This window comes from Molothrus ater, chromosome 2, assembly GCF_012460135.2.
Source record: "Molothrus ater isolate BHLD 08-10-18 breed brown headed cowbird chromosome 2, BPBGC_Mater_1.1, whole genome shotgun sequence".
Lineage (NCBI taxonomy): Eukaryota > Metazoa > Chordata > Aves > Passeriformes > Icteridae > Molothrus > Molothrus ater.
In genome coordinates, this window is record NC_050479.2 from 10,768,495 (window position 1) to 10,793,644 (window position 25,150).

General features: G+C 33.4%; 1 protein-coding gene across 3 annotated transcripts in view; it reads left to right on the plus strand.

Moving 5' to 3' along the window:
- DMD (dystrophin) overlaps nucleotides 1-25,150 on the plus strand; it is a 1,044,614-nt gene that overhangs the window by 447,055 nt on the left and 572,409 nt on the right. For all 3 annotated transcript variants that reach the window (XM_054518613.1, XM_036378966.2, XM_036378958.2), the window contains exons 38-42: nucleotides 3,341-3,463; nucleotides 4,943-5,080; nucleotides 6,967-7,119; nucleotides 8,058-8,240; nucleotides 22,022-22,216. In XM_054518613.1, the coding sequence (XP_054374588.1) occupies nucleotides 3,341-3,463; nucleotides 4,943-5,080; nucleotides 6,967-7,119; nucleotides 8,058-8,240; nucleotides 22,022-22,216 (792 nt within the window). The remainder of the gene's footprint in view (nucleotides 1-3,340; nucleotides 3,464-4,942; nucleotides 5,081-6,966; nucleotides 7,120-8,057; nucleotides 8,241-22,021; nucleotides 22,217-25,150) is intronic.

Genomic DNA, 25,150 nt, shown 5'->3' on the forward strand with positions numbered 1-25,150 from the left:
TTTGCTGTTTCACAATTAGAAGTATTCACTGAATTTATATGAATGCAACAATGATGAAGTCACTAACTTACAAAAAAATAAACATCTGAGAATTACTAAGTCTCTAACTTTGCAAAGTATGAGTAGCCTTTTTTCATATAGATTTCGTTTTGAGAGCTAATTTTTCTTCAAGTGAATTTAGTCTTTTCCTATGAGTCCAAGATTTACCAGTGCTGGAGATAGAAATAGATAGGTAGAGATTATATCAATTTTACTTCAGTTGAGGATGACTGCTAAATCATGACTGCTAAATCTGAATTCAGTGTGGTTTAGGCAATTTTTACCCAAATTGTGCCTTCTTATTTGGAATGAAGAAGGACATAAGACACCTACTTTCTCCATTGTATTTTGCTGCCTCTATTCTGAAGAGCTATTCAGAAGATCAAATGAGACAGCCATGAAGGTTGGTAGAGAGGATAATGGGAATGCACAGATCCTGATCCAAACTATTATTGCTGGTCACTGTACTAACACTGGAAACAAATGCACAGGCAAAGCAGGAAATAAGCTTGGCAAAAAGCAAAAGCAATGAGACATGGTTTCCATGGGATGTTGGGATCTGTGCAGAGCTCAGTATCCTGCCTAACCAGCACATCTCTGTGGATATTTGGGTTTATTTAGGTTTCTTTCTGAAGCAAAATAATGTCTTCTGAATAAAGGTAACAATTGTTTTCTTAATAGCCATCAGTAGTATTCAAGCCATTCCAGCTTCTTACCTACTTCTAACACATGTACAAGCTGTAAACGGAGGACAACTTTGCAAGAACTGTGTTGTCTGATGTTTTTGCTCTGAACATCTGCTATCTGCAGTCTGGATTTCCATCTCAGTTTTACTTTGCACTTCCAAGTTATTGTAAACTGTCTTAGTTGATGCAGCCTTTGGTGGGATCCTGTGAAATTATTGCTTGAACTAGGGAAAAATGGGACTGCCTGTAGATGGCTTATTGGAGGTTCAGTGTTTGCACTGCATGTTGTGGGCTAACTCAAAGAAGGAACAAAAGATTCTTATCAAGATGCAGTGTCTTCAGAACACAGCCTGCAAATGTCTTCCACCTGCAGCCTTCTCTCTCAGGCTTTCTTTCATTTCTGAAGGCTGGAATTGGCAGAACCACATTAAGATTTAGAGAAGTGCCCAGCAAGATGAGAGGAATTACTACAGCACACAAATTATAATGGTAAATTAGAATTTAGGGGGCCTTTTCCAGGACCTTGGAAAACACACAAGTAGAATATGATTCACGACGGGTACTTGCTATTATAAGTATTGAGTCAGATAGAGAGGTAAAAAACTGGTCTGAATTATTGACTATTCTACTGACTTGCTATATGAATTTGGATAAAGGACCAAATTACTGGGTACTTTATTTTGTCTACCTGTATATTGTAGGCAATTGTACATTCCTTATGATTTTGGCTTAATGAGCTGGAAAATTATTATTATTATGGGGTGATATATTCCTAAATATTTTTACTTTTTTCCCCCATATTTATGTAAAATTATTCACTCTGTAAAAGATTAAAACATAAATTCAAGAGGGTCGAAAGCTCTCATAACCTATTTTCAATAATTACTCATCTGTCTTCAAATTCGTTTTTTTTAATCAAATATTAACAATAATCAGTGCAACAGTGAAGTAAATAAGAAACGATCCATTAAGTCAGTGAATGTTAGTATAGAATTGTCATGTCGAGAATTAACAAAATCTTTGTAGTATACTGAAATGAGACTTTACATTTTGAAGTAGTCTTTGAACATCATTCAATTGCTGGAATTCATTTGGTATTTTTCTTTCCACTTTATCCTTTGTCATTGTTTTTAGCCTTTTTCAGAGACTATAGATTTTATATTCCAATTTTATTAGTTGGCTCGTCTTTTAATGACATTTAAGTACCTTAGAAAATATTCTTCAGAGCATTTGAGAAGAAATTACTGTGTCGTTTTCTATTATTTCTAACTCAGCTGAAGTGCATGATGAGTGTAATTCTGAGCCTCTTAATGAAAATTTGCGAGCACAGTATTATTCTCTATAAATATTGCACATTATTATATTTCCATTAATGTTTTTAAATGTGCAAAATCTTTGTTGTTAAAATAATCAACCAGATACAATTAAGGCTTTTTTACTCTGTGTCTTCCAGGTCATCTGAGAAGATATTTCATTTGACATCCTATCTCATGTTTTAACTGATTAATTTTTATTGTTGCTGTCTTCATTACATAATAAATAATATAATAATAACTAATTGTACCAGAGGAAAGAGTAAAAGAGAACCAGTTGGGATATAATGTGCTTATGTCTTTAGCAGGACAGGTGCACATCCAAGAGTTCCTAGACCATCAAAAAGCATTAATTACCTTTAAGTCTAAATTTTATGCAAGAACCACAGAGATTTTCTTTCTTCTTCTTGCCTTTAAAGCTTTGAAGGAAGAAACAATTTCTGTTCATAATTTGCAATGCAATTAATAAATAGACAGTATATTTTAAATAATATATGTACATATACATTCACAGGCACTCATGTCAGCTTGACAAAAGGCAGCGCATTTTCGTTAAGAAGTAGCACCTGTTGGAGAGTTCAAAACTAAATACTAAACTAAAGCACCATAATTATACTGTGATTTATTTTGGAGGAATTGAGTCTGTTTTGTTTGATTGACTTTGTTTTTTCATCCTGAATTTTTGTTGAGGCTTTTTGAAGCCAAAGCTGAACTTTTGTTGATTTTTTTTCCCAATATGTTGTGAAATACTATTAGGGGAACATCTGACACAAAGATTTTCTGTCCTTTGTTTTGTAGCATTCACCTAACACTTCTACTATTCTATGTGAGAGAACAATGATTGCAAAACTGAACCAGATTAACATTAAAATTTTCTCAATTATTAATAGTAGGGGTTTTTTTGGTCTGAATGGACTTCTTGTGTCTGTATGAATAATTTCTGACAAACCAGATTTAATCAATTAGTGTAAGCTTTTTCTTTTTTTTTTTTTTTTAGAAAAATACTCTTTATTTGGACTTGTTCTTACACACAAATGTGAGAATGGGTTTTTTTTCTTCTTTTTAATTTTCACTCACCGTAAAATTCTTTGGTTTACTTACACAGAAATTCTGCATAAATCTGTATCTTTATTCGTATCTTTGGGTACTTTGAATATGCTGTAGATATTTTTCAACATGATGGAAAGTCTACCATTGTTTTAGAAATAGGGGGTAGCACAGATATCTCTTTTCATTTCTGTTTCTAATAAAACTATGAAATGTGTGCTTTAAATAAATAATCTTTGTATTTCTCCATTTTAGCCCTTCATTCCTTTGAAGGAATTGGAGCAATTTGACTTCGATATACAAAAAATGCTTGAACCACTGGAGGTTGAAATTCAGCAGGGAGTGAATCTGACAGAGGAGGACTTCAATAAAGATATGGTAATTTGGTTGAAATGGAAGTCTGAGCAAAATAAGCAGGGAGATGAAAAAATCTGAATGAAAATCAGAAACCCATATTTGTGTTAAGATCTTTGGATATAACTTAGGCAAAATTTTTCTATGCTAATATATTATAAAATCAAAAGTCACAAATTAGCACTAACTAAATTTTTTTGTGCTAACTTAATTTTTAATTTATCAGAAATGCTTTTTTTCCTTATGAAAACACTAAGCAGACCATGAATACTATCCATGTACTACTACCAGCAGTATTACAGAACAAGGAATGGATGTTAAAATATCTGTAGTAGTATAATAGACCAGGAAAAGTCAGAATGATGTAACAAAATGGGCACTATTGTAAAAGAATACATTTACTAAAAATAAATGGTCATGAAAAGAAGTGCCACTTGCCAACTTGTTCTTAACCAATCTGCTTATAGCATTTAATGCAAGTAGATTTTGTGTCTGTGGTAAGCTTTATTACTTAAGTTTTATTGTTGCAAGTAATAAAACCATTTATTCATATTTGCTGGGGGGGGGGGAAAGGAAAAAGAGGAGTGAAATACTGCAGTGCTTTGCTACCATTGCAACTGTGGTGTGTGTTCTCCAGAGTGATTTTCAGGGAGAGGACATTTTTTGGCCAGGCAAAAAGGGAGATTCATCTTTGGAACCCTCTCTTCTTGAGTCCTCAGCAAGATCAAATTTATATTTGTTACAACCAATATAAAGACTCAATATTATTTTACTTTTAAGGAGTTCTTCAAAGGTTTATGTTTCATATCAGAGCTGGAAGGAATCTTAACCAGCTGTTTTTTCTTTTATTCAGGAAAAATAAAATTTTAGGCTCCATGTGCTGCATGCAGAATTTAGCATATGTATGTAGTGTTAAATTCAAAATCAATCAAGTTTGATGGGGCAGTTTCCACTACCTGAGCATTTTTGGTCCCCTTTCTTTGCATCAAATGCTTAGAGTGGTTCAAGACACTGCCAGAAGCTGTGACACATATCCAGCTTCAAAGATTCATAGATTTGTAGGTGGCTTCTACATAAAAAATGCTTAGTGATAGCATTTGCCCTATCAGAATAGCTGATTTTCAATGTGATACACAGAATGGTCAGTAATTGCATGGTGTGCCAGCATACTGGCTATTTCAATCTCTACTGACAGTGATATAGAAGATTTTACATATATCTATTCTTTTTGTTTGAAAGTAAAATATATTTCAAGTTTTTACGCTGTTATCCTGGATGCTGCATAAGATCTAATACCAAAAATCTGTAGATTTGCAGATGCTGTCTTTCTTTTATCCTTCTACATATTTCTACATTTTAGAAAGCAAGTAAAAGTTACTTGATCATCAGTATACAACTGCAAGTGGCTGTTACATGATTACTTTACCATAGTCTGTATCTACTAAGACTTAAGTAATGATTAGATTAAAATGCACATTATATTGGTTACTTTTTTTAAATCAGAGTGAAGAGGATGAGCGCACAGTGAAAGAATTGCTGCAAAGGGGCGACAGGCTTCAAAAGGGAGTCACAGATGAGAAAAAACGTGAGGAAATAAAGACAAAACAACAGCTGTTGCGGACTAAACATAATGCCCTCAAGGTATAGGAGCTACAGTTATAAGCACTTTGTTTTTTTCATTTCAGGGCATCTTTTTGCTAAATGAATTGCCATTACTATTTAGAGATGAGTAATTTAAACCTATTTGGCTATAGATGTATTTTCTTATACAGTTCTATGGATGCCTTGCAAAAGGCATTTTTCAATCTCCAGCTGGAGAAGTATTGTCTTATCCTCAGCATTACAACTGTGTGACTGCCAATTGGACAGCACTGATTTCTTTGATAATTCCTTTCTTAACCTGTTATGTGTGTTTTATATTCCTTCAGCAGCAGTCAAGACTGTAGTTAGAATCAGGTCCTGCAAACTTAAATTCTCCATTGAATAACACACTTCTGGCCATGAATAAGTTGTTTGTCCTTCGGTAAAATACTTACACTCCTGTTAGAAGAGTGGCTCCAGCCTCTCTAGAATAGGATAGGTGGTAGTACCAATAGACATAGCAGCTGAGAGGCTGAAACCCAAAGTTGCATATGAACATTCTGAGTTGACGCAATCCGAGAGGTAAAACTGTATGATATTTTTCCTAGAAATGCACATGGTATGTTTCCATGCCATGTGGACCAGCTAATAGATATAATTGGAAGTGTCATCTTTCTATGGCAAATAAAAGTGATGAAAGATAGAATCTTACAATTAGAGAGTCACCTTGGTCACCTACCTGAAGCTATAGGCTCTGGCTACTGCAGGAGAGTTTTTATGCCGTCAGCAAGCAGACCCTTTCTTTCTTTGGATAATTTTGAATAGGTTATCTTTGGTTTGGGGAACATGGCACATTGCATTTTATTTTACTTATTTTTTGCATGCTCTTTCCTTTCCTGTGGATTTCATTCTAATTCTTACAATTTTGCAAGTCTGTGTGAATTCAGGAGAAGGATGGCTAGGGTATACTGTTGTTTTGTCCACATTTAAAAGAAGCTTGAAATCTATTAGGTGTGGTTTTGACTGTTCCAAGCTAAATGGAAGCAATTCATAATTTTTATGTTGGAGAAACAAGAACAGTGTTTATTGCACTGTGCTATTGACCAGATCCTCCCTGGCTGTTTTTTATGGTATAGTGATAGATTTTCCTTTGGGTGACTCAGTTAAGGCATTCAGCCTAGAAAAAAAAAATTAAAGGAATGGTTGAGGGAAATTAATCTGAGTATTTTTATATAAAATATACCAGTATTTTTTTATTTACTTCATAATAAGAAATTATAGTAATTAAAATATTTTCGGAATTCTGCATGAGTGAAGTTAAGCAGTTAAAGAAAATGTGTAGTCAATAACATTTCTAAGGGAAAAAACCAAACATTTTATACCTTCCTGCTAAAGAAAAGTTTTAATCCTTTTTAAAGCAGAGTTATAAACACATTTGTTATGTATGTGGTATTTAATTTGGGTAAAGAAAACCTGTCTTTGCAAACATTTCTGCATTGCAGTGATTCTCATTTGAATAGCTACAGAGTTTTCATGCAGGCTAGAAATTCACAGGAGTCCACAAAATACAGAAGTCCCACTTTTGGCTAGATACTAAGTGGGTTGTGTTTCCATCTGTCCAGTAAGTATTCTGAGCAGAAGTGTTTTATATAAAATATTGACATTTATGTAAGAGTCTTAACTTCTCTGAATATTGGTGACTGTCTCAGTGGTTTATTCAACATGTGAACAACACTGAAATAGGTAACCTCTTTTTAAACAAACAAAATAAATTTTTTAAACTCATGCAAATACGTTCACTTACTCATATACTTGCTTTAAATATCAACATTTAATTAAGAAATTAGCAGCTTTGTACACCTTTTTTCCCTTCAGTGTGCACACATGCCAGTTCATATTTTATAAGCCTTTAATTCATATTCTAATAATGTCTGCACTGTAAACAGGACTTGAGAGCTCAAAGAAGAAAAAAGGCTTTAGAGATTTCTCATCAATGGTATCAGTACAAGAGGCAGGCTGATGACCTAATGACATGGCTGGATGACATTGAGAAAAAGTTAGCCGGTCTGCCAGACCACAAAGATGAGCAGAAGCTAAAGGTAATGTTGTTTTGGGTTGGCAATGATAGATCTTTTGGAGTGATAGTTTATCTGTAGAACAGACAGCAAATGCAAAAATCCTATCTTATAGCTACAGAAAATTATATGTTCAGTTTTTTATTTCTATTTATACTAAAGCAAACTCTAATTATCTGTGTTCAAAGTGACATTTCTTTGTTGTACTATATTTTCTATTTGTTTCCTATACAGAATGATACATAAATAATTTGAAACACACTAAATATAATGTTTTGTCATAATACAGAAAGTGTGCAATGTATTAAGAAGCATCAAATGTTTTCTAGTAAAAATTGTAATTGATTTTATGTATCTTTGTTCCAGATGAACAAATGACTTACCAATATATGGATGACCTCTATCTCATGTTAGCACATTCATTTTCATCAGAACATGTTCATATGTCACTGTCAAGCTCTATAGATTTATTTACATACTGTCAAAGGTTTTCCTGGTTTATTTTACATCGTCTTTCTTTGCTTCATTCTCTGTTGAGTTTCCCACGGAGTAAAATAGGAGTTAACTAGTACATTAAAGACCCTAATACTATATTTGTAAGCTGTTCAAAAACTATTTTTCCTGAAAATGCTGACCCTTACTGAGAAAGTAATTTCTCCTGTTGCCCATCCCTGTGTACTAGCAAGAATCTGAACATGGGAACTGTTGGCCTCTGCTAACAGTTTCAGAGTGTAGCAGCTCTTAGGATCTCTACAGCCCATCCCAAGAAGCTTCTTCAATTTCAGTTATTTTTGTTTTGTTTAAATGTAAAATAAGATATGAATAATATGAAAATAAGCTGTAAATTTTACTTGTGACAATAAAATGGAAATGGATTTTCTGACGGAAGTATTTTGCTAATTTTAAGTTGATTGATCTAGTTAGCTAACTGTCCTGGGCCCTGTATTGGTTTTGCTCACTAGGAGATTGGTGGAGAATTGGAGAAGAAGAAGGAAGATCTGAATGCGGTGCACAGGCAGGCTGAACGCCTGTCTAAGGATGGGGCTGCAAAAGCAGTGGAGCCAACCCTGATACAGCTCAGCAAGCGCTGGCAAGATTTTGAGAGCAAATTTGCTCAGTTTCGAAGACTCAACTATGCACAAATTGTGAGTTGTTACTGGCAAACCCATACGTTTGCAACTGCTACTACTAACAGCATCCTACTAACAATGAGAGCATCAGGGTCAGTGTCAACTCTCCAGACCTTAATAAGAAAAGCCCTATTGTGTGCAACTGGGGGAAGCTTTATATACTCTGATACAATAGTGATCTGCTTTGGTCTTAAAATTGCCCTTAAGTTAAATCAGTCATTTACAAAAAACTCAGCAATGAAAAATTTGTGTTTATTTCTGTTGCCTCATTATTTTTCCATAACATTTATCAGTTTAAAAATGTTAGTTTGCCATGCATCTATTTTTTTCACTGAACATGAAAAACACAAAAGTTGTCTTTTCCAAACTACCCATCCCATGCCAATTTTAATTGGTTTTTTTGTTTGTCCATAACATGTTATACTCACTTTAGGAAGTGATTGGAAAATTTTTATGACTCTATATACACATATCCTCTTCTTCAAAGTTCTGCTTGAACTCTCAAACAAGTTTTTGTAAGAAAATGTAACTTTAAATTTGACAGGATGAAAACATAATTTTACAAACCATCTTCATGTCTTCTGAATTTGAGTTGTTTAGTTGCATATAAAATACAATTATTCTTACTGGTTTATACATGCTGCAATAACTGGGTAAATAAAAGGGAAATAAACTGTCAGTATTCCAGCTTTACAAACAAGATATGTATTGAGTGTTACCCATTTTGAAGTTTACCAGAGGTTGCTTTTGCACTTAAATGAGTTTTTTCTTGCCATTCCTACTACTCTGCACATTGTCTTCTGGGTTTTTGATTTTATATGAAGAAAGATAAGATTTGCTTTTAAGGAAGTTGTTGCTTTATGTGCTCTCTGTAATCTTAAAGTGCTAGTGGTATAAGTGTTTCGTCAAAATACAACTTTATTTATTTATTTTTAAATGCACCTAGATTGCAGAGAGAACATACTGATAGGATAATGATAATTTAAATATGTGAAGTGCTTTTTTTTAATTGATATATGGTAAACTATGTTTTAAGAAGGAAAAAAATTTCAAAAACCATCAATATGTATAAACTTTTGATAAATATAGTCCTCTATATAATGTACTATATTGTGTATTTTTAACTTTTCTAATACTAAGTTACATAATGTATATGTAAAACTAATACTTTGGATAGTTATGCAGTTAATGGAAGCAATCAGAGAAACATTAACTTTGGTTTGTATGTTATTAAATCTTGTTCCATCTGATTACACTATTCAGATTACTATGGTTTATATTAAACTTGATGAATGTAATCAGTTGCAAATTGTTTATATTGACATGGAGCTAGAGCGAGAGTCACTTTGTCTTGTAAATGAGTTGGCTTTTTTTCATGAATATATTTGTTCCTTTGATAATCAAGTAAGAAATCAGATTGTGCATGCAATTTATATAAAAACATTCTGCTGTTGCTGTGCTTTTTATGTCACCCACCACCTACCATGACAGGGGATGAATATACCCATTATAAAATTTTACTAGCAGATCAATAAACTTTATTTTAGCATATTTTTCTTTCAAATATATAAGGTAGATGTGCATCAGCATGTTTTTGAATTGCTCAGATGAATACACTCACAAACTTTTTTAATTCATGTAACCATTGCATACATTTTTATTTTAAAAATATATAATTATATACTGTATTTATAACCTTGAAAGGTTACATTTTTAAATATTAAATATTTCATGCAAGAAGTCTATTTCTTACTATTTATCTAGGGGATGAGATGATTCAATGAAATTTACATGTACACAGGACAATTACTGTATCCTTCTCGTTTCCCATGAAAAATATCTCGCTCTGTTGACAATGACTAAGGTGATATTCATATGAAATATTTTAGAATTTACACAGAAGCTACTGAGACATGAGAGAGGCAGTATATCTTCATGACCCAAATCAGAGTGAGAAGTGCAATGGCCTTGCTGTTGTTACTGTTTTCACTTTGCTGAATTAGTGAAACAGAGGGAATTTCTCAAGGTTTTTTTTCTTTTTCTTGAACAGCTTAAGTACCTACCTCACAGGGATGTTGTGAGGATGCATTAATTGTTTGTGCAAGACTTTAAAATACAAAAGAAAAATGAAAATTCAAACTATTCACTTGAACACATGCATATACCATCAAAAATAACTTCCACAGAGATTTTCTATGTTAACCAACAACTGAATAAAGCCATACAATAAAAATACAAAATTGATTTTTTCTTTAAAGCAAAAGAAATAGAAAAATGCTGCATTTATTTATAATTTATGATGTATTCCATAATAGTTATTTAGCAACTGAAAGTTGTTATAAATCAGTGAGGGTTTAGTTTTACTGTGTATCTTGCAATTCATTACACTTCATCGAATAAACGTAGCAAGACTGCACTGAAGAGAACCTTTAATTATGTTGCTTAATGACAGATTTGCATTTCTTACATTTTGTTGGAGCTAATATATTTTTGATATCAAAGTGTGAAATTAGAATTATCATGCTCCCCTGGATTTTACTTTTCCCCAGTATTTGTTGGGCAGACCTATCAGAAGGATATAGGAACCATGACCTTAGAAGGATTTATTCTTTCTAGAATGGTGGATCCTTGTTAAATCCTGTGTCTCACAAACACATAGCAGCCAATATCCAAAAGCTAATTGACAAATATATATTGGTGTATATTTAGAAAAAGGAATTTCCTGTCACCACTTTTGAGAATAGAGTATATTACATTTATATCACCTCAAACATGCATGTTCTGTTTTGAGATATTAATCAGTTTGGTATAGTATGATTCTCTATGGGAAAATTTTCAGCAAGTAACAGACAACATTCTAGAAGGAAAAAATTGATTTATTGCATTTACAGATTAAACATGCTACACGAATGCATAAACACAACTGCACACAAACTAAAATCACATTGAGTGGAAAAAAATTGCAGAGTTCTTGTTGTCTTAAAAGTTTTTCTCTCAAACATTGTTGTCTTTATTAATATGTGGCAGACAAACAGTGGGCAGAAAATAAGTTGGTAGTGACACCAGTGGTGAAATCTGAATAACTTATAAAAATGAGTGAAATATCTCTCTATAATATTTTTTAAATTATGATTAACTACTAAATCCCACTGAAATCCATGATAGTTTAAGATACTATCTGAAAAAACAAGCCTTTACTGTTTAATCCTAAAACAGTATGCAATTTTTGAGTACTAAAATTGCATGCATTTTTTAAAAAATCAGTTAAAAAGAACATTAGAGAGGTTAAGGGACAATTATTTCTAAAGCACCTCTGCAGAATCGAATATCATTAAGCCTTGGCACTCACACAATATCTTCAGAAAAGTTTTCATAATCCCCCTGCTGCAAATGAATCTTCAGTTATACTGTTTTTCTGAAACAGTTTAACTACTCTTCCAGGCAGAGAAAAGGGTAGATTTGGATCATTTCATTCAAGTAAGGATCAAAATCATTTATGAATATGTTGATTAAGTTTAATCAAACTATTCTACTCTCTGTTTTCTATATTTTTTTTCCAAATGTTGTCATTTCAACAGTCTATGAACATATTTGTGTCATGGCTCAGCCTAGATTTTCCTGAGCTGACTGAAATTACTCTGGGTGTAGAGTGCAGAAAGCCTTTATCCTTAGAGAACATTTTCTAGATGAACACAGGTGCAGAGCCTAGACTGTAAATTCTTATTTCATATACGTCCTATTACCATATTTTATCAAGATGCTCAACATTCTCTCTGCTATTATACATAGTGGTCTTTCAACTTTCCTCTCTTGGCTGAGCTGTGCATGCTGGAAATCGTAAGACAGAGTATCTTTAGGACAAGAGAAGCTCTTGAAATCTGTCGGAATTATGTGTCTACTATTGTATATACAAGCAAAAAATAGGCTTACCAATTTCAGTAATTTTATTGGTGACACACACAAACATTCTATTGAAATTTATGATCATTTTACTCCTGAAATATTTGGGCCTGGATTTTGGCCATACAGAATTGATCAAATGATAAACAACAGGAGAAACTGTCTTTTTCATACCAATTAGACTATGTTATGACCAAGAATGAATAAGGAATATAGTTATAATTTGTATTTATTTTTATAAGGTAAGTGGTTTAGTCTGAGAAGTTTGATAGTTACCTGCACCATGGATAAAATACCAGGACCCTTAATACTTCATTTTTCCAAATAAAAGTCAGTATTCTCTTTAAGATCCTTTAAAGCATTCAGAAATTCAAAATGCCTGTCTCCTAACTGGATAATCATTTCAGGTGAGAGAATATGTGATCAACTCCTGGAACCAGATTAAGAACTGCTCAAATTTACATTTGAAATTCAAGACATTGTTTACTTTCAGTCTTTAAGAGCATATTGCAATCTTCAGTTAATATTTCCCTGTGCAGCTCTATTTAGTTAGTTTAATAAAATTTAAACATTTCTGTTTGCCATTAAAATATTTATATATATATAAAGATATTTTCTAAACTATATATCAAACATTAATTTAAATAAATATATCACAGTTAGATAAACACAGGACTCAGTGTCCTGATTGTCTGTCTGCATCAAAATAACATGGATACTTCAATGGTGATGTGCTACCATTGTTTTCAGTTGTTTTCCAGTTTTCACAAACACTGGTGCTGGAATGAAGTGGTTTTCTTCTCTTATCCTTGCTTAAACGTTTCTTGGGTTAAATAAACAAGTAATGGTTGACATGAAGAAGGGGTACACTAATGCTTCATTATTTCTAGAATGAGTGGAAAGAGAGAGAAATAAAAGAGAGAAAAGACATTAGAAAAAGCAGGAAAACACCTGCTGGACAGAAGAACTGTACAGTGATGGATTAGTATCCAATTCACCTGTGCACTTTGAGTCTCTTAAGAATGGGACAGAGGTGATTCTGTGACACCATTTACCATTTCTGACATTGGCAGTGGCATCTTTTTGAAACAAATAGCTTTACACAGCATAGCTAAAGACTGGATTTTTTTTGACTGTGGTCTGCAAAAAGCGGGATGAGGATGAATAAGGAAGTTTGGGAAGAGAATCACAGGTGAATATTTACACCTATTTTCCAGTATCCATCAACCTGGATATTCCTATTAGAAAATGTAGGAAAATCCAAATAGTTTAAGTGTATTTAAAATCCTTTAATTTTCTGTCTGATTTAAGATAAGGTTATAGGAAAAACAGGACAATATCAACTGAAGATGGATATTGTCTTTGATATAGCTCAAGAAGAGCTAACTTTATAGATGCATTTTACAATGCACTTTATCTTTTCTGTCTAAAATGAATGCATGCAGTGTTGCAGTAATTTAAGTGATGACAATCCATACCCTTTTTTGTATAAGAGGACAAGTTTACTGTGCTATTTTGAGTTTTTCTAAAGAATATTTTTCCTCCCTCATAGTTCCTTTTTAATTCTGTACAATATTCACTCTCATCATTGCCAAGCTATAGCATTTTTCCTGTACAATTCAGTTAAAAAATCCCATACTGTGAGTGACAAAACTTCACAAAAAAGATTTTTCTTGGCCATTTTTCATTATATGTTATAAACTTAAGTGATCTAAATTGCATTCTCAAGTTTAAAATGAAACTTGATATCTTTACCTTATCACATAGGAGTGAAAACTCTTGTTGCAACATGGAGTAAAGCAGGGTAAGAAATTTGTCTTTAAATTATATAGTTATACAAATGTGGTCTTAGCCATGCCACAGGCTTTTCTCACTCCTCACAGAATAGTTGAGATGGAAACAAGACCAAGCCTTTGTTAAAAAATCATGTACAACACAGAACCCAGGGACCCAGGGGTCCCTGCTTTCAGAACAAACGGAGCATTATGCAACTATAATATTTTCTTCTTTATAATTACCCAGTTATTTGGAAAACAAGGCAGCTAATTACCATCTTATTTTCTCTGCTATAGTATATTATGATTTATTAGTGTAATAAATTACATGCTGTGGATTTTGGTGTCAATAATTACTCGGCACTATTACTGCATTAAATAATAGGGGAAAATACCTCCTGCAGAGTGATCTGGGCCTAAGTGACAGTATTTTTTGAAGAGATGATGTTCATCTCTTATCTACAATTCAGAATGTCAACATCACTCATGGCTGGAGGGTTTGTTTTGGTTTGGTTAGGATTTTTTTAGGGTTTTTTTTGGTTTTTTCTCTTTTTTTGTTTTGCTGGGGGTTTTTTGTTGATGTTTGTTGTTTTTGTTGTTGTTTTTCATGGATGTATCTGAGTATACACACAAAGCTAGGGAAGGAAGAAAATTTGTAGATGTACAGTGTGAATGCTGAATTTTCTATTTGAGCTTATTTCATTAGCTTTCAGAACTGCTGGATGGACAACAATTTTGTTCACATCATTTAAAGAAACAAATATTTTTCCTGAAGTAAAAAAAAAATCAGCCTAAGTGACATAGGTAACACTTTTTGACATTTCTGGAAGGTGTAAAATTTTAGGGTTTTGGACTTTGCTCTTTGAAGCTGTTTGCATTCACTACGGATGTGGTACTTCATTGCTTTTTACTTTATTTCCTAAATTACGTTGAAATTATCTAACAGATGTAGCTGGCATAAATATCTGGAAAGTTAGCATTACAAATCAGCATTCAATTCCAAAATGGTCTAGTCAATTCAGATATTAGTAGTCTGTATTCTAACATATCTGAACTTTATCATTAATTGGTTCTTGGTGATCACTCAGCAGTTACACACATAGAGACAAGACAGCCCTAAAGCTTCGTGCCCTTAGGTGGCATAAATGCTATCTCAGATTGGCTCTTCTGTAGTCCTAATAAATCAGCCATTAAATAGGTTGGCATTGACCAAAATCTGTTCATTAATAGGCTGGCTTCCAGCAAATTGTGTGATACTAGTTCTGCCACTATTATCACTGTGTCACTTCTATAGCTTATCACTGTCCAAGAAACCTGAGTGTGAAATTCTACTTTGTGGAAAAATAATTTGAAATTCCTTTTATTCTTTTGGAATTATATTTCCTTCTGTGTGGCTGAGTTTATGATACTGGTTTAACAAAGTCCAAGTGGACATTATAGCTACAGGGATATAGGACTGTGTACAAGTTTAATTTTCTGAACTCTGAAGTAGACATTTACTGAAGTATGACATGTATAATGTCTGTATGTCTTTTTGGTGTGAAAAATTCAAGATCAATCCAAGAACTGGCTAACTTCTCTGAATTTATGTATTCTATAATTAGCATATAAAAACTTTCAAGTATGTTTTGTCTACTGGAAGGTAACACATATAAATCAATTACAAAAGTACTTTCCAGTTAAACCCTTATAAAATACTAAACAACATTTTAAAATACTTGTTGAAAATCAGTCTAGGATGTAGATTTTGAAGTGTTCTGATTTTTCTCTTTTCAAAAATGTAAGCATTTGCTTATTTTGTGATTTCTAATACTGATAATGCCTATCTCTCTTGGCTCATTGGTGCTATCTCCCCCCAAAATCCTACTGGGTGTGCCTGGTCTGAGCAGTGCTTGGTAAATACTTATGATATAAACTGTTACAAAAATTACAAATTTCTGTTTAAAGTTACGCGACAGACGCAGATTTCTTTGTCAGCTTTGCTCTGCTACATTTGAAAATATTGAGATATGCCATCATTATCAGAAGCAATTAGTATTCATGGATAATTTATTTAGAACAAGAGACATTTTCTATATCCCAGTAGTTCCAATCAGTCAATAATGCCATAATGTTACTCTATTTTCTTTTTGTTCAGGATACGGTTATATTGAGGATGTGCTATAAGATACAGACTACTCTCTTTTTTCTTCTTTTGTTTTTTGAAAAAAATTACTTATATCACTTTTATTGAATTATATGAGAGTCTTCTGCCCCAGTCTCATCATAGTTGAAATTAATTTATTTTTCTCTTGGCTTAGCAAGTAGGTACCAGTGGAAGGTATCAGGTTAAAAATTAACAGCAGAACTGCTGGAATTTCTGAATCATCTTAGTCCCTTATTTCTGTGCAAGTTGGCAGGTCTTTAGTAAGGAGAGCTAGGTAAGTTTTCAAATAAGCTGCTTTTAGATTCAATGTGTAGCTGTGCCTCAGTTTGAGGAGAGTTCCTATCTAGAATCAATTATCTAAGCCAGAATTAAACAAAAGCATTGTTCAGCAAGTGAGAAAGAGGTGGTGTTCAATTTCCTACTTGACCAAGTGTATTTGACATCTAGGAGGGCTCCAAAGGCATGAGGGTGTGAGGACCACAAAGGATTGGCTGCAGTATCAAAACGCTTTGTCATAGTTTTAAACTTTACATAAAATAATGAAAAACCATCAAAAACAAACAAACAAAAACACAGCCAAAAAAACCCCACAACAAAGTTACAACTATGAATACTCTGGATTTACTTTTCTTAATTAATTGCTACAGCTTTTGTCTCTATGTTTCTTCTCTCTCACCTGCCCTCTGCCACACCTAACTAGGAAAATAATGTATTCATCAGAGTGCAGCAGAACTCTCTGAGGTATTGGGAGATAACCCATAATTTGGGCCTATGTGTACAGGAAAGAGACATTTTCTTACAGAGAAACCTCTTGCATTTCAATCAAATTATCAGGGGAACTTAAATAGAATTAAGTTCAGGCTGGTTGATGCCTATTGATGGATAGTTTTCAAAATCAAAGCTTGCAATTTTCTATTGCTACTTCTAGAATCTAAAATATTCTGAAATGTTTTCTAATTAATGTCATTGTTAGGAATAGCTTCATTTTGGCTGTCTTTATTTAATTTTATGTATAGATTAAGCAGAGTCATTTTATCACAGAAGAAAAACTGTTAAAGCAGCATTTCTTGAGTAAGGTAAACCTTAGCAGAGAAGAGTTGTGAAGGCATAAAGCACTCTCTGTCCAAGAACAGTGCTGAAAATAGTAATACATATTTTTAAAGTTTCTTTTTTTATATAAGTGACTGATGAAATCAGATACAAGCATTAAACTATATGGTTTAAGTGTTGCAATATGCAGGATTTTGTGGACTGCAATCACTCTGCAACATGAGTAGAAAAAAAAATCATACACAGAGACAATATTTATGTTCTTACATAAAAATATTGGGGTTTTTTTTCTCAATATTTTAAAGATACTTTATTGTTTCCAAGTGTCTTTAAAGGTCTTGTCTTCATAAAATTACAAAAGAAATGTATAAATTTTTAATTCTGAATCGAGGATTTAGGTCTCTCTGTACTTGAAAGGGATGCTTCTTTTTGTACTAATTACTTGTTTGTGATTGACTACAGTCATCCAACCTCATAGCGAAAATTCCAAATAATCAGTATCATTTTGTTCTTTCTACTTATATGCACATTACAGGTAAGGTATGCTAGCAACACTGAAGGCAGTATAAATTTCTCTGAATGTTAGCTGACCTCACCCTCTCAGTTGGCATAGGAACAGGTGAATAAAAGCTTTTTTATAAATATATACTTTAAAGTGAATATTGACCTCTGATAGCATTTTATCATACTTTTCTGTGTCTGATTCTTTATTTGATATATTGATGGTGAACATGGGCTGGCAGATGCCATGTAATTCACAAGTTTTTTGGACTCTCTCAGGTATCACTGCCTTTGTCCAGAATTGTGTGTATTGTCTGCTTCATTTTTTTTCATGTGTGTAGCACACCACATTTATTCGGCAGAGGTCACTGACTTTTTTACACTCATATACATCTGTTTGCAAGGAATACTCTCTTAAGTGTTATTTCACTTTAGGAGTAGGCACATTTGTTTGTTTTCCTTGAACCTCTCATCAGGGTGCAGCCAGGAGCAGTGTTGAGGTATAACAATGCAGATGGGAGTGTTTTGCAGCTCTACTCCTCCCATGTGTGTGTGAAGTCATCATGAGAAGGGACCAAAAAATGAGACAGTTGTCAAGATGTGACACAAGAAAGTTGGAGGCTTTCTGGGTGTAAACTCTTGAACAGCAAAGGTGGTGTTGGGATTATTCTCTCTGCAAAAAGAGGAGAGGAAACGGAAACACTGAGATTGGTCAAAGGTGCTTTAACAACAAATTTTCCACTGTTAAATGGAAATTAGCAGCATTCTCCGAGACTAGTTAGCTCTGATGCCACTGCTGTGTTAGATGTGGGCAGTAATGATCACAAGTATTTCTATGGGGAAGGTATGTGAATTTCTTGACAAAACCTGCATTATTCCAGTACTTTTTGTTGAGTTTTTGTTGTAATTTTGTTTGGTTCGTTTGTTTTGGTTTTGCTTATTGGCCTTCTCTTTAAGGGTCAGATAATCAATTTGTTTCTTACAGTTTTGTTGCACCTGGTGGGGCATGGTAACTATCAATAAAATCAGTTTAAGTGGAGCCATGTGTATGGAAGGATTGTGTCCCTTCATTGAAATTATGTAATGATGGAGAAGAAAATTCAATTTACTATTCGAGACATGATAATGCTTAATAACAAACATTGCATGAAATTTTGAATCTTACACAAAATAAGTTGTTCTTTCAGAGATGAAAAATAATCTTTGCATCATTAAATCACTGATGATCAAGGAAAAAAAAATCACTAAAATTGTATTCTACAAAAATAGTAATATAGCAAATGGCCAGTTATCCCAGCATTGCCCAATCACTTAACAGTTAATTTGTAGTTTAAATGTATGTTGTACTATATATATATATATATATACATATATATATTTTAAATACTAATTTAATATTTTTAAGTAACTGTAATACATTCTGCCATTTTAACAGATTCAACTTATCCAAACCCATTCTTAAATGGTTATCTCTATCTTTAATTTCTACTTTCCTATTAATTTTTAATCCTTATAAAGTCTTAACCTACCATGGTTCTGATGAGCCATTTTGGCATTATCAATTCCACATATCTGTACTGAATTAATATTATTTTAGTAGTAGTTGCTCCCACCTTCTGCGATCTCCTTTTGTAAGGTTATTTTTTTTCTCCCTACAGTGTTAGGATATGACTCAGTTTCAGCTTTGCGTTTCTAGTAAAATGCTTGTCTAGAATATAAGGAAGGACTCTGCCTGTTTTATTGTCTAATATGAGGAAATTCCAGGGAACATTGGGGCAAGCTAAAAACGCTTCTCTTTGCTCAATAAAGTTGTCAATTCTGCACCTGCCTACCCTCTATTCCTTGGTGCAAGATGGCAGCTTCTACTGTGGGTTGTATCATGATACTTTAAATGAAGGAAAAGTAGAAGGAAAGAAAGTCCTGTGACCTGTTGAAAACCCCAATAAAGATAAAGATACCTAATCCTTGATTTCTAAAGTAGTATCAAATTTTCAACTCTTTTTTTAAAAATACTATTCAGAAACTAATTTATTTTCACTGTGACTTTAAAAAAAAAATGTACCAAAGTATGAGGGCATGTCCTGGTAGGTGTCTACTTTTATAAATCTATCCTTTTGTTTGTTTTTTTTTTTTTTTTTTATTTCTCTGAAATAAAACAGTTTACAGTTTAACTAACAATATAAACAGTATAACTACACAAGTAATCATCCAGCTATGAGAAATATTTAAAGTTTCCTGTAAGGGCAGTGAATATATGAATATATGAATGAATATATGTTTGCACACATCCCATTTTTCTTCATAACAATGATTGAAAGGTACCTGATTTTGCCACTATAAATAATTAAGTGTGATAAGCATGGAATGCTTACACATCTAATTTCTCCTTGACTTTTTTGTAGGTTCAGGAATAGTTTAGAGTGAGAAGACACAGATTTTATTTTATCTAAATAGATGCATGTGCATATATGTGTGTATATATTTATTGGCCCAAATTTGGGTTGAAAAGAGTAGGCTAATCTCATACAATTATTGAATCAAATTTTATTTTGTATGCTGCTTCACATATTCATGTGACCTTTTTTTGAGTGGCAACCCTTGCACACTTAGCATGCTCTTTTCATTACTGTAACTAGAAATATTCTGTCCTCTGAGTCAAATATAGTTAAAATATTCCTTATGTGGGTCTGAAGTTCATTGCTGCATGTAGGAGTGTCTGAGTGTAGTCTCAAGGAATTAAAATATATATTGCTGCATGCAGGTCTCAGTGGCCTGTTGAGATTCTCCCATTTTCTAATCAAATGGGACAGCTCTTTCTTTAGGTTTACTGGAGTAAACTGTTATTTTTGCAGGGCCTGTGATTCATGAAACATATGAGGGGCAAGCAAAATTTTTTCAAAGCAACTTATTTTAAATAATAAAAATTATAGCAGTTATAGCAGGTAATTAGAGAGGTTTCAGTGTTAGCAGATGTACTGAGAAAGTCATTTAGTGAGAGAAGTGTAAGCAAAGCAATTAAATTTGCATAAGAAATGCAACAGAGTAACACAAGTCTACAGATAACTTTATGGGCTTTATATGTGATATGCATACATCTTCTAGAGTGTGTATATGCATATTTTAAGACTCTAAAGAAAATTGAAGAACCAGATGACTCAGCTCAGTAACTGAAGAAAGAAATATGTCCTGAATTAAAATGAGACACCTTGCTGAGGTAGAGTGTGCTTATATTTGTTTTCTTTTGCATAATGAGTAGCTAAATAATATTGTGTTCTTCAGGACCATTGATCAATTGTCTGTTACATAAATGGCTCCAAATATAAATAACAGAATTTTTGAACATTTACCAACAAATACTTGTACACTTCTTTGAGATTGACAGTAATTAAAGTTTATATTTTTGAGAAGACAGACATCAAACACAAAGGATCTTGGTTCCACAATAGGAATCCATGAACAAATTTATGCTTGTGAAAGCACAAATAATTGATATCTTAAACTATCCCTTTTGTAATGGGCATGCAGGTGATTTAGTATTTGAAGTTTAGTGAAAAGGAACAATCAGAGATCTCCCTACTCCAAAGAACGCTTTTGGTATTACATTTTTATCTATGATTCTTTTACAAATCAAATGGGAAATACAGAGAATTTTTATAAGCAGCCACTTTTTTGTCACCTTATATGTCAGTATGCTTTCAAATGCCATCAACCAATTAAGTGTTTTCTTGGAACCCAAACATTCTGGGATGTCTTTACATTTGGTGTATGCATGTGCTTCCAGAATAGGGTGTCTTTTTCATATTTTTCCATATTAAAAAAAAATAAGAAGAAATCCTGACTTCATGAAGAGGTGTGTTGCTGAGTTTTCTTTTAAGAATGCATTAAAAATCAGAAACTTCCAAATTATACTTGCTAGATTAAAGAACAAGTTTTTAATATAGTTGGAAGTGTAGAGTTGGCATATTTGCTATATGTTGCATTTTATTTAACGAATTCTGTCTATTATACAAGTCATTATTTTACTTGATACATTGAAATTATTTATTATTTTAGACTTGGCATGCATGAAATTTCTTAATGAAGGACAGATTTTTAAGAGGTGTGGTGATATAAATTAAAGGGCAAGCACTAAGATCTCAGTAACACCATAATCTCAGCATACTCTTGCATTTCCTCTCTGCATTTCTTTGGAGAGTAGAAGAAAAGCTTGCACACTCTTGCATGGATTAATTTCAGTACCTACCATTTCAAACACACAAGGAACATGAGTTATCTGTGTCAGAAACCTCAGATATTTCCTGCATTTGTCCTTGGAAGTTACTTTTGATTTTTTTGTTTCTGGGTTGTGGACTGGAAATGCATTGTTGTAATTTTGTCTGGTGTTAAGAAACTAAAGGAAGCATTCTGTTGTATATCTGTACTAGCAAACAGTTCGTGAAGATACAACTTTTGTGATGACTGAAACTAGGACTGTGGAAACCACTCATGTGCCTTCTACGTACCTGGCAGAGATCCTTCACCTTCTGCAAGCCTTGTCTGAAGTGGAAGATCGCCTTAATTCTCCTGTTCTGCAGGCTAAGGACTGTGAGGACCTCTTCAAACAAGAAGAGTGTCTCAAGGTAAGATGGAAAGATTTTCTTAGCCATGACTGGATTACATCATTTTGGGTCTTCTGTATGTTGGTAGCCTGTGCTCACTTTGAGACGTCTGTTTTACAAGCTCTAAGCCCATCTCTGTGATGTGTGCATATATGGATGTTTTTATTTGGGGGCACATTGGGGTAAAATATGAAAAACTCTGAAGTGTTCATTTATTTTTGCCTGTTCAACCTGTATTTGGAGGGCAAGAGCGTTACGGTATCTGCATATTAATTCCTTGAATGGGAGAGAAAGGATGGAGAGGCATGGTGTATTTAAAGATAGAATCTGTGGTTAAAGGTTTGTTTGCATGTGACTAATGGAAAAACAATTCTTCACTGAAATGTTTTTTGAGCACTGGAACAGGCTGACAGGGAAGTGGCTGAGTTGCCATCCCTAGAGGTATTTAGGAGAGATGTAGATATAGCACCTGGGGACATGGTTCAGTGATGGACTTGAAAGTTCTGGTTTAATGGCTGGACTTGATTTAGAGCTTTTCCAATCTAAATCACAGAATGTTCTGAGTTGAAAGGGAGCCACAAGGGTCATGAAGTCCAACTCTTAAGCGAATGGCCCATGCAGGGACTGAACCCACAATCTTGGTGTTACTAGCACCATGCTCTGACCAACTGAGCTCATCTCCTAGTGGTGATGATTTTGTGATTCTGTGATTGGTAAGTGTAAGTAATTACTAAGTAACCCTGTCAACACCCAATCTTGCCTGTTTTCTTTTAGTGTATGATTTCTAAAACTATTCCTATTTGCACAGGAACAAAACCAAGTAAAATTTAGCTGTTGCATACCATGTTAGACCAAAAAATCTTGAGGTCTTATTGTGTCTGTACTCCATGTAGTTATTTCTGTTTAGTAAGCAAAACAGAGAATATTATCCAATAAGTAGATAATGTAGTTAAGAAAAAGCGAAATCAGTATTGTTAGTATGACTTTAAATATTACTGTGTGGTTTCTTCAGTGCTTGAAATATTACTGGTTTTTTCAATGCTTGCAACACTGAATTCCTTTGAAACTGGTGGAATTTTTTCAACACAGAATTGACATAAGGAGAGAATGAGATTAAAGTTGTAAGCCTAAGTAGATGAATGAGTTATCAGCTTTTGCAGAATAATGTTTGTGTGAGGAAAGCCTTGTAAAAAATTGTGCTCAAGTGCTGTATATAATTACAGCAAGTCCAAATTGTCATCCAGCATGAAGAGAAGACTGTATTTCCATTTTTCTGTGATTATTTAGGAAAAGGATTTTTTTTTTTTTTTAAGAAGTAAATATTAGCCTAAAGAGGCTGGAATTTGCCTACAGTCAGCTATAAGAAAGAAGCTTAGAGGGAGAATCAGGGCAGTGGCTCTGGCTATATGCTTTGAATTTTCCTCTGTAGAGCTCATTTATCTCTTTCCACGTCAGAGGATATGTAACAAAACCACATCCATATGCTGCTGTTAGCTTCCGTAAAATCACATCTGTTTATAATTCTTATACATTCATAGATATAGATTTTAGGCATTTGTGTGCACAGACACGTGTGCACACACACAAATATTCTGACTAACTTGTGAAAATTAGGATGTTTTCAGTTTCCTAGCAAGGCAGTAGAGTTGGATAGTGTAGCATAACAGTGGAGTGTTGGATCAAAGGAAGCGCAGAACTGGTAATAGGATGTCGATCAATAGATGTCAAATACCAGTAGGCTGTTTCTTATACCACTTCTGATTTAATACCAGTAACTTAAAGTCAGTCTGAGTATTGAAGCACAAAACACGCCAATCTAATTGTCATTCTTCATTTTAAACAATATCTTCTGCACAAAAAACAAACAATGAACAAAAAACAAGTTATATACTATGTAAATCATGGCTAATGAGCACCTACTTGGTCCTTGTTGATGAACTTCTGTTCACTAATAGATTGGATGGAGAAATAGAGGATGGAGAAACCTCAGGAAGTTTACTGGGAAATTAGTTCCTTTAGTTCTTAGTTCCTTAGTTCTTCTCATGCTTTACATTGGGGCTATCTTCATCTGATTTATATCTGTAAGTAATCTGTTGTTCACCCACATACATTTGGTATTATTGGAGTTGACACCAACTTTAATAATATTGATTACTGAGGTTACGAGTAAGTACTACCATAGGTTTAATTTAACTGAACTATTAAATTGTTATGAGATGCATTTGTGGGCACAGTTCCATCTTCCTCCAAAATAAATCTCTTTGAAGAGGCAAATGGGTCTTGCACATTCGTGGGCTTTTGGAGGGGTATAGGTTTGATCTGAGCCTGCTTAATGAATATTTATTTCCAAGGAAAAGCATCCATCATTGTCATTATCCTGCAGTAAAAATAGAAAAGTAGTGCATAAATTGTTCAGCAGCTGGTTGGAAAAGGTTTGAAATTAAATTGTCGTTGATTTTTTTTCTCTGACAGATTTGCATGAATCAAATTACAGAACTGTCATGAATAGCTCTGTGTTTTAAAACTGAGCTTTTGATTTTTTTTTCACTCCCATTCAGAAAGAATCCATTTTAATTAGTCTGTGAAAGGAAAAATAGGTTTATTTACAAGAATCAGTGGTAACAGCTTTGAAAATTTCCTCCAGAGTAAATATGTTTAGTAAGACTTAAACATGATTGCTCATAATCAAATAGGATAAATATTGAATACAAGTAAGAAATTGCTAATATCAATTGTCATAGCACAGACTTTTTATATCAAAGTCATGTTAAATAGTAAAATATGAGGTTTTGTAGCAAAAATCTGGTAGCTTTTAACATTTACTAAACTGTAATACTTTAATGAGCGCATTTATTGTATCTGCTGAAACCAGCTCATAGGAATGTTTTGCTCTTCATTTTAAGCTTTAAGGAGTGGAAAAGTCAGATAGAGAAACCAAGTCTTGTCACTTTATCT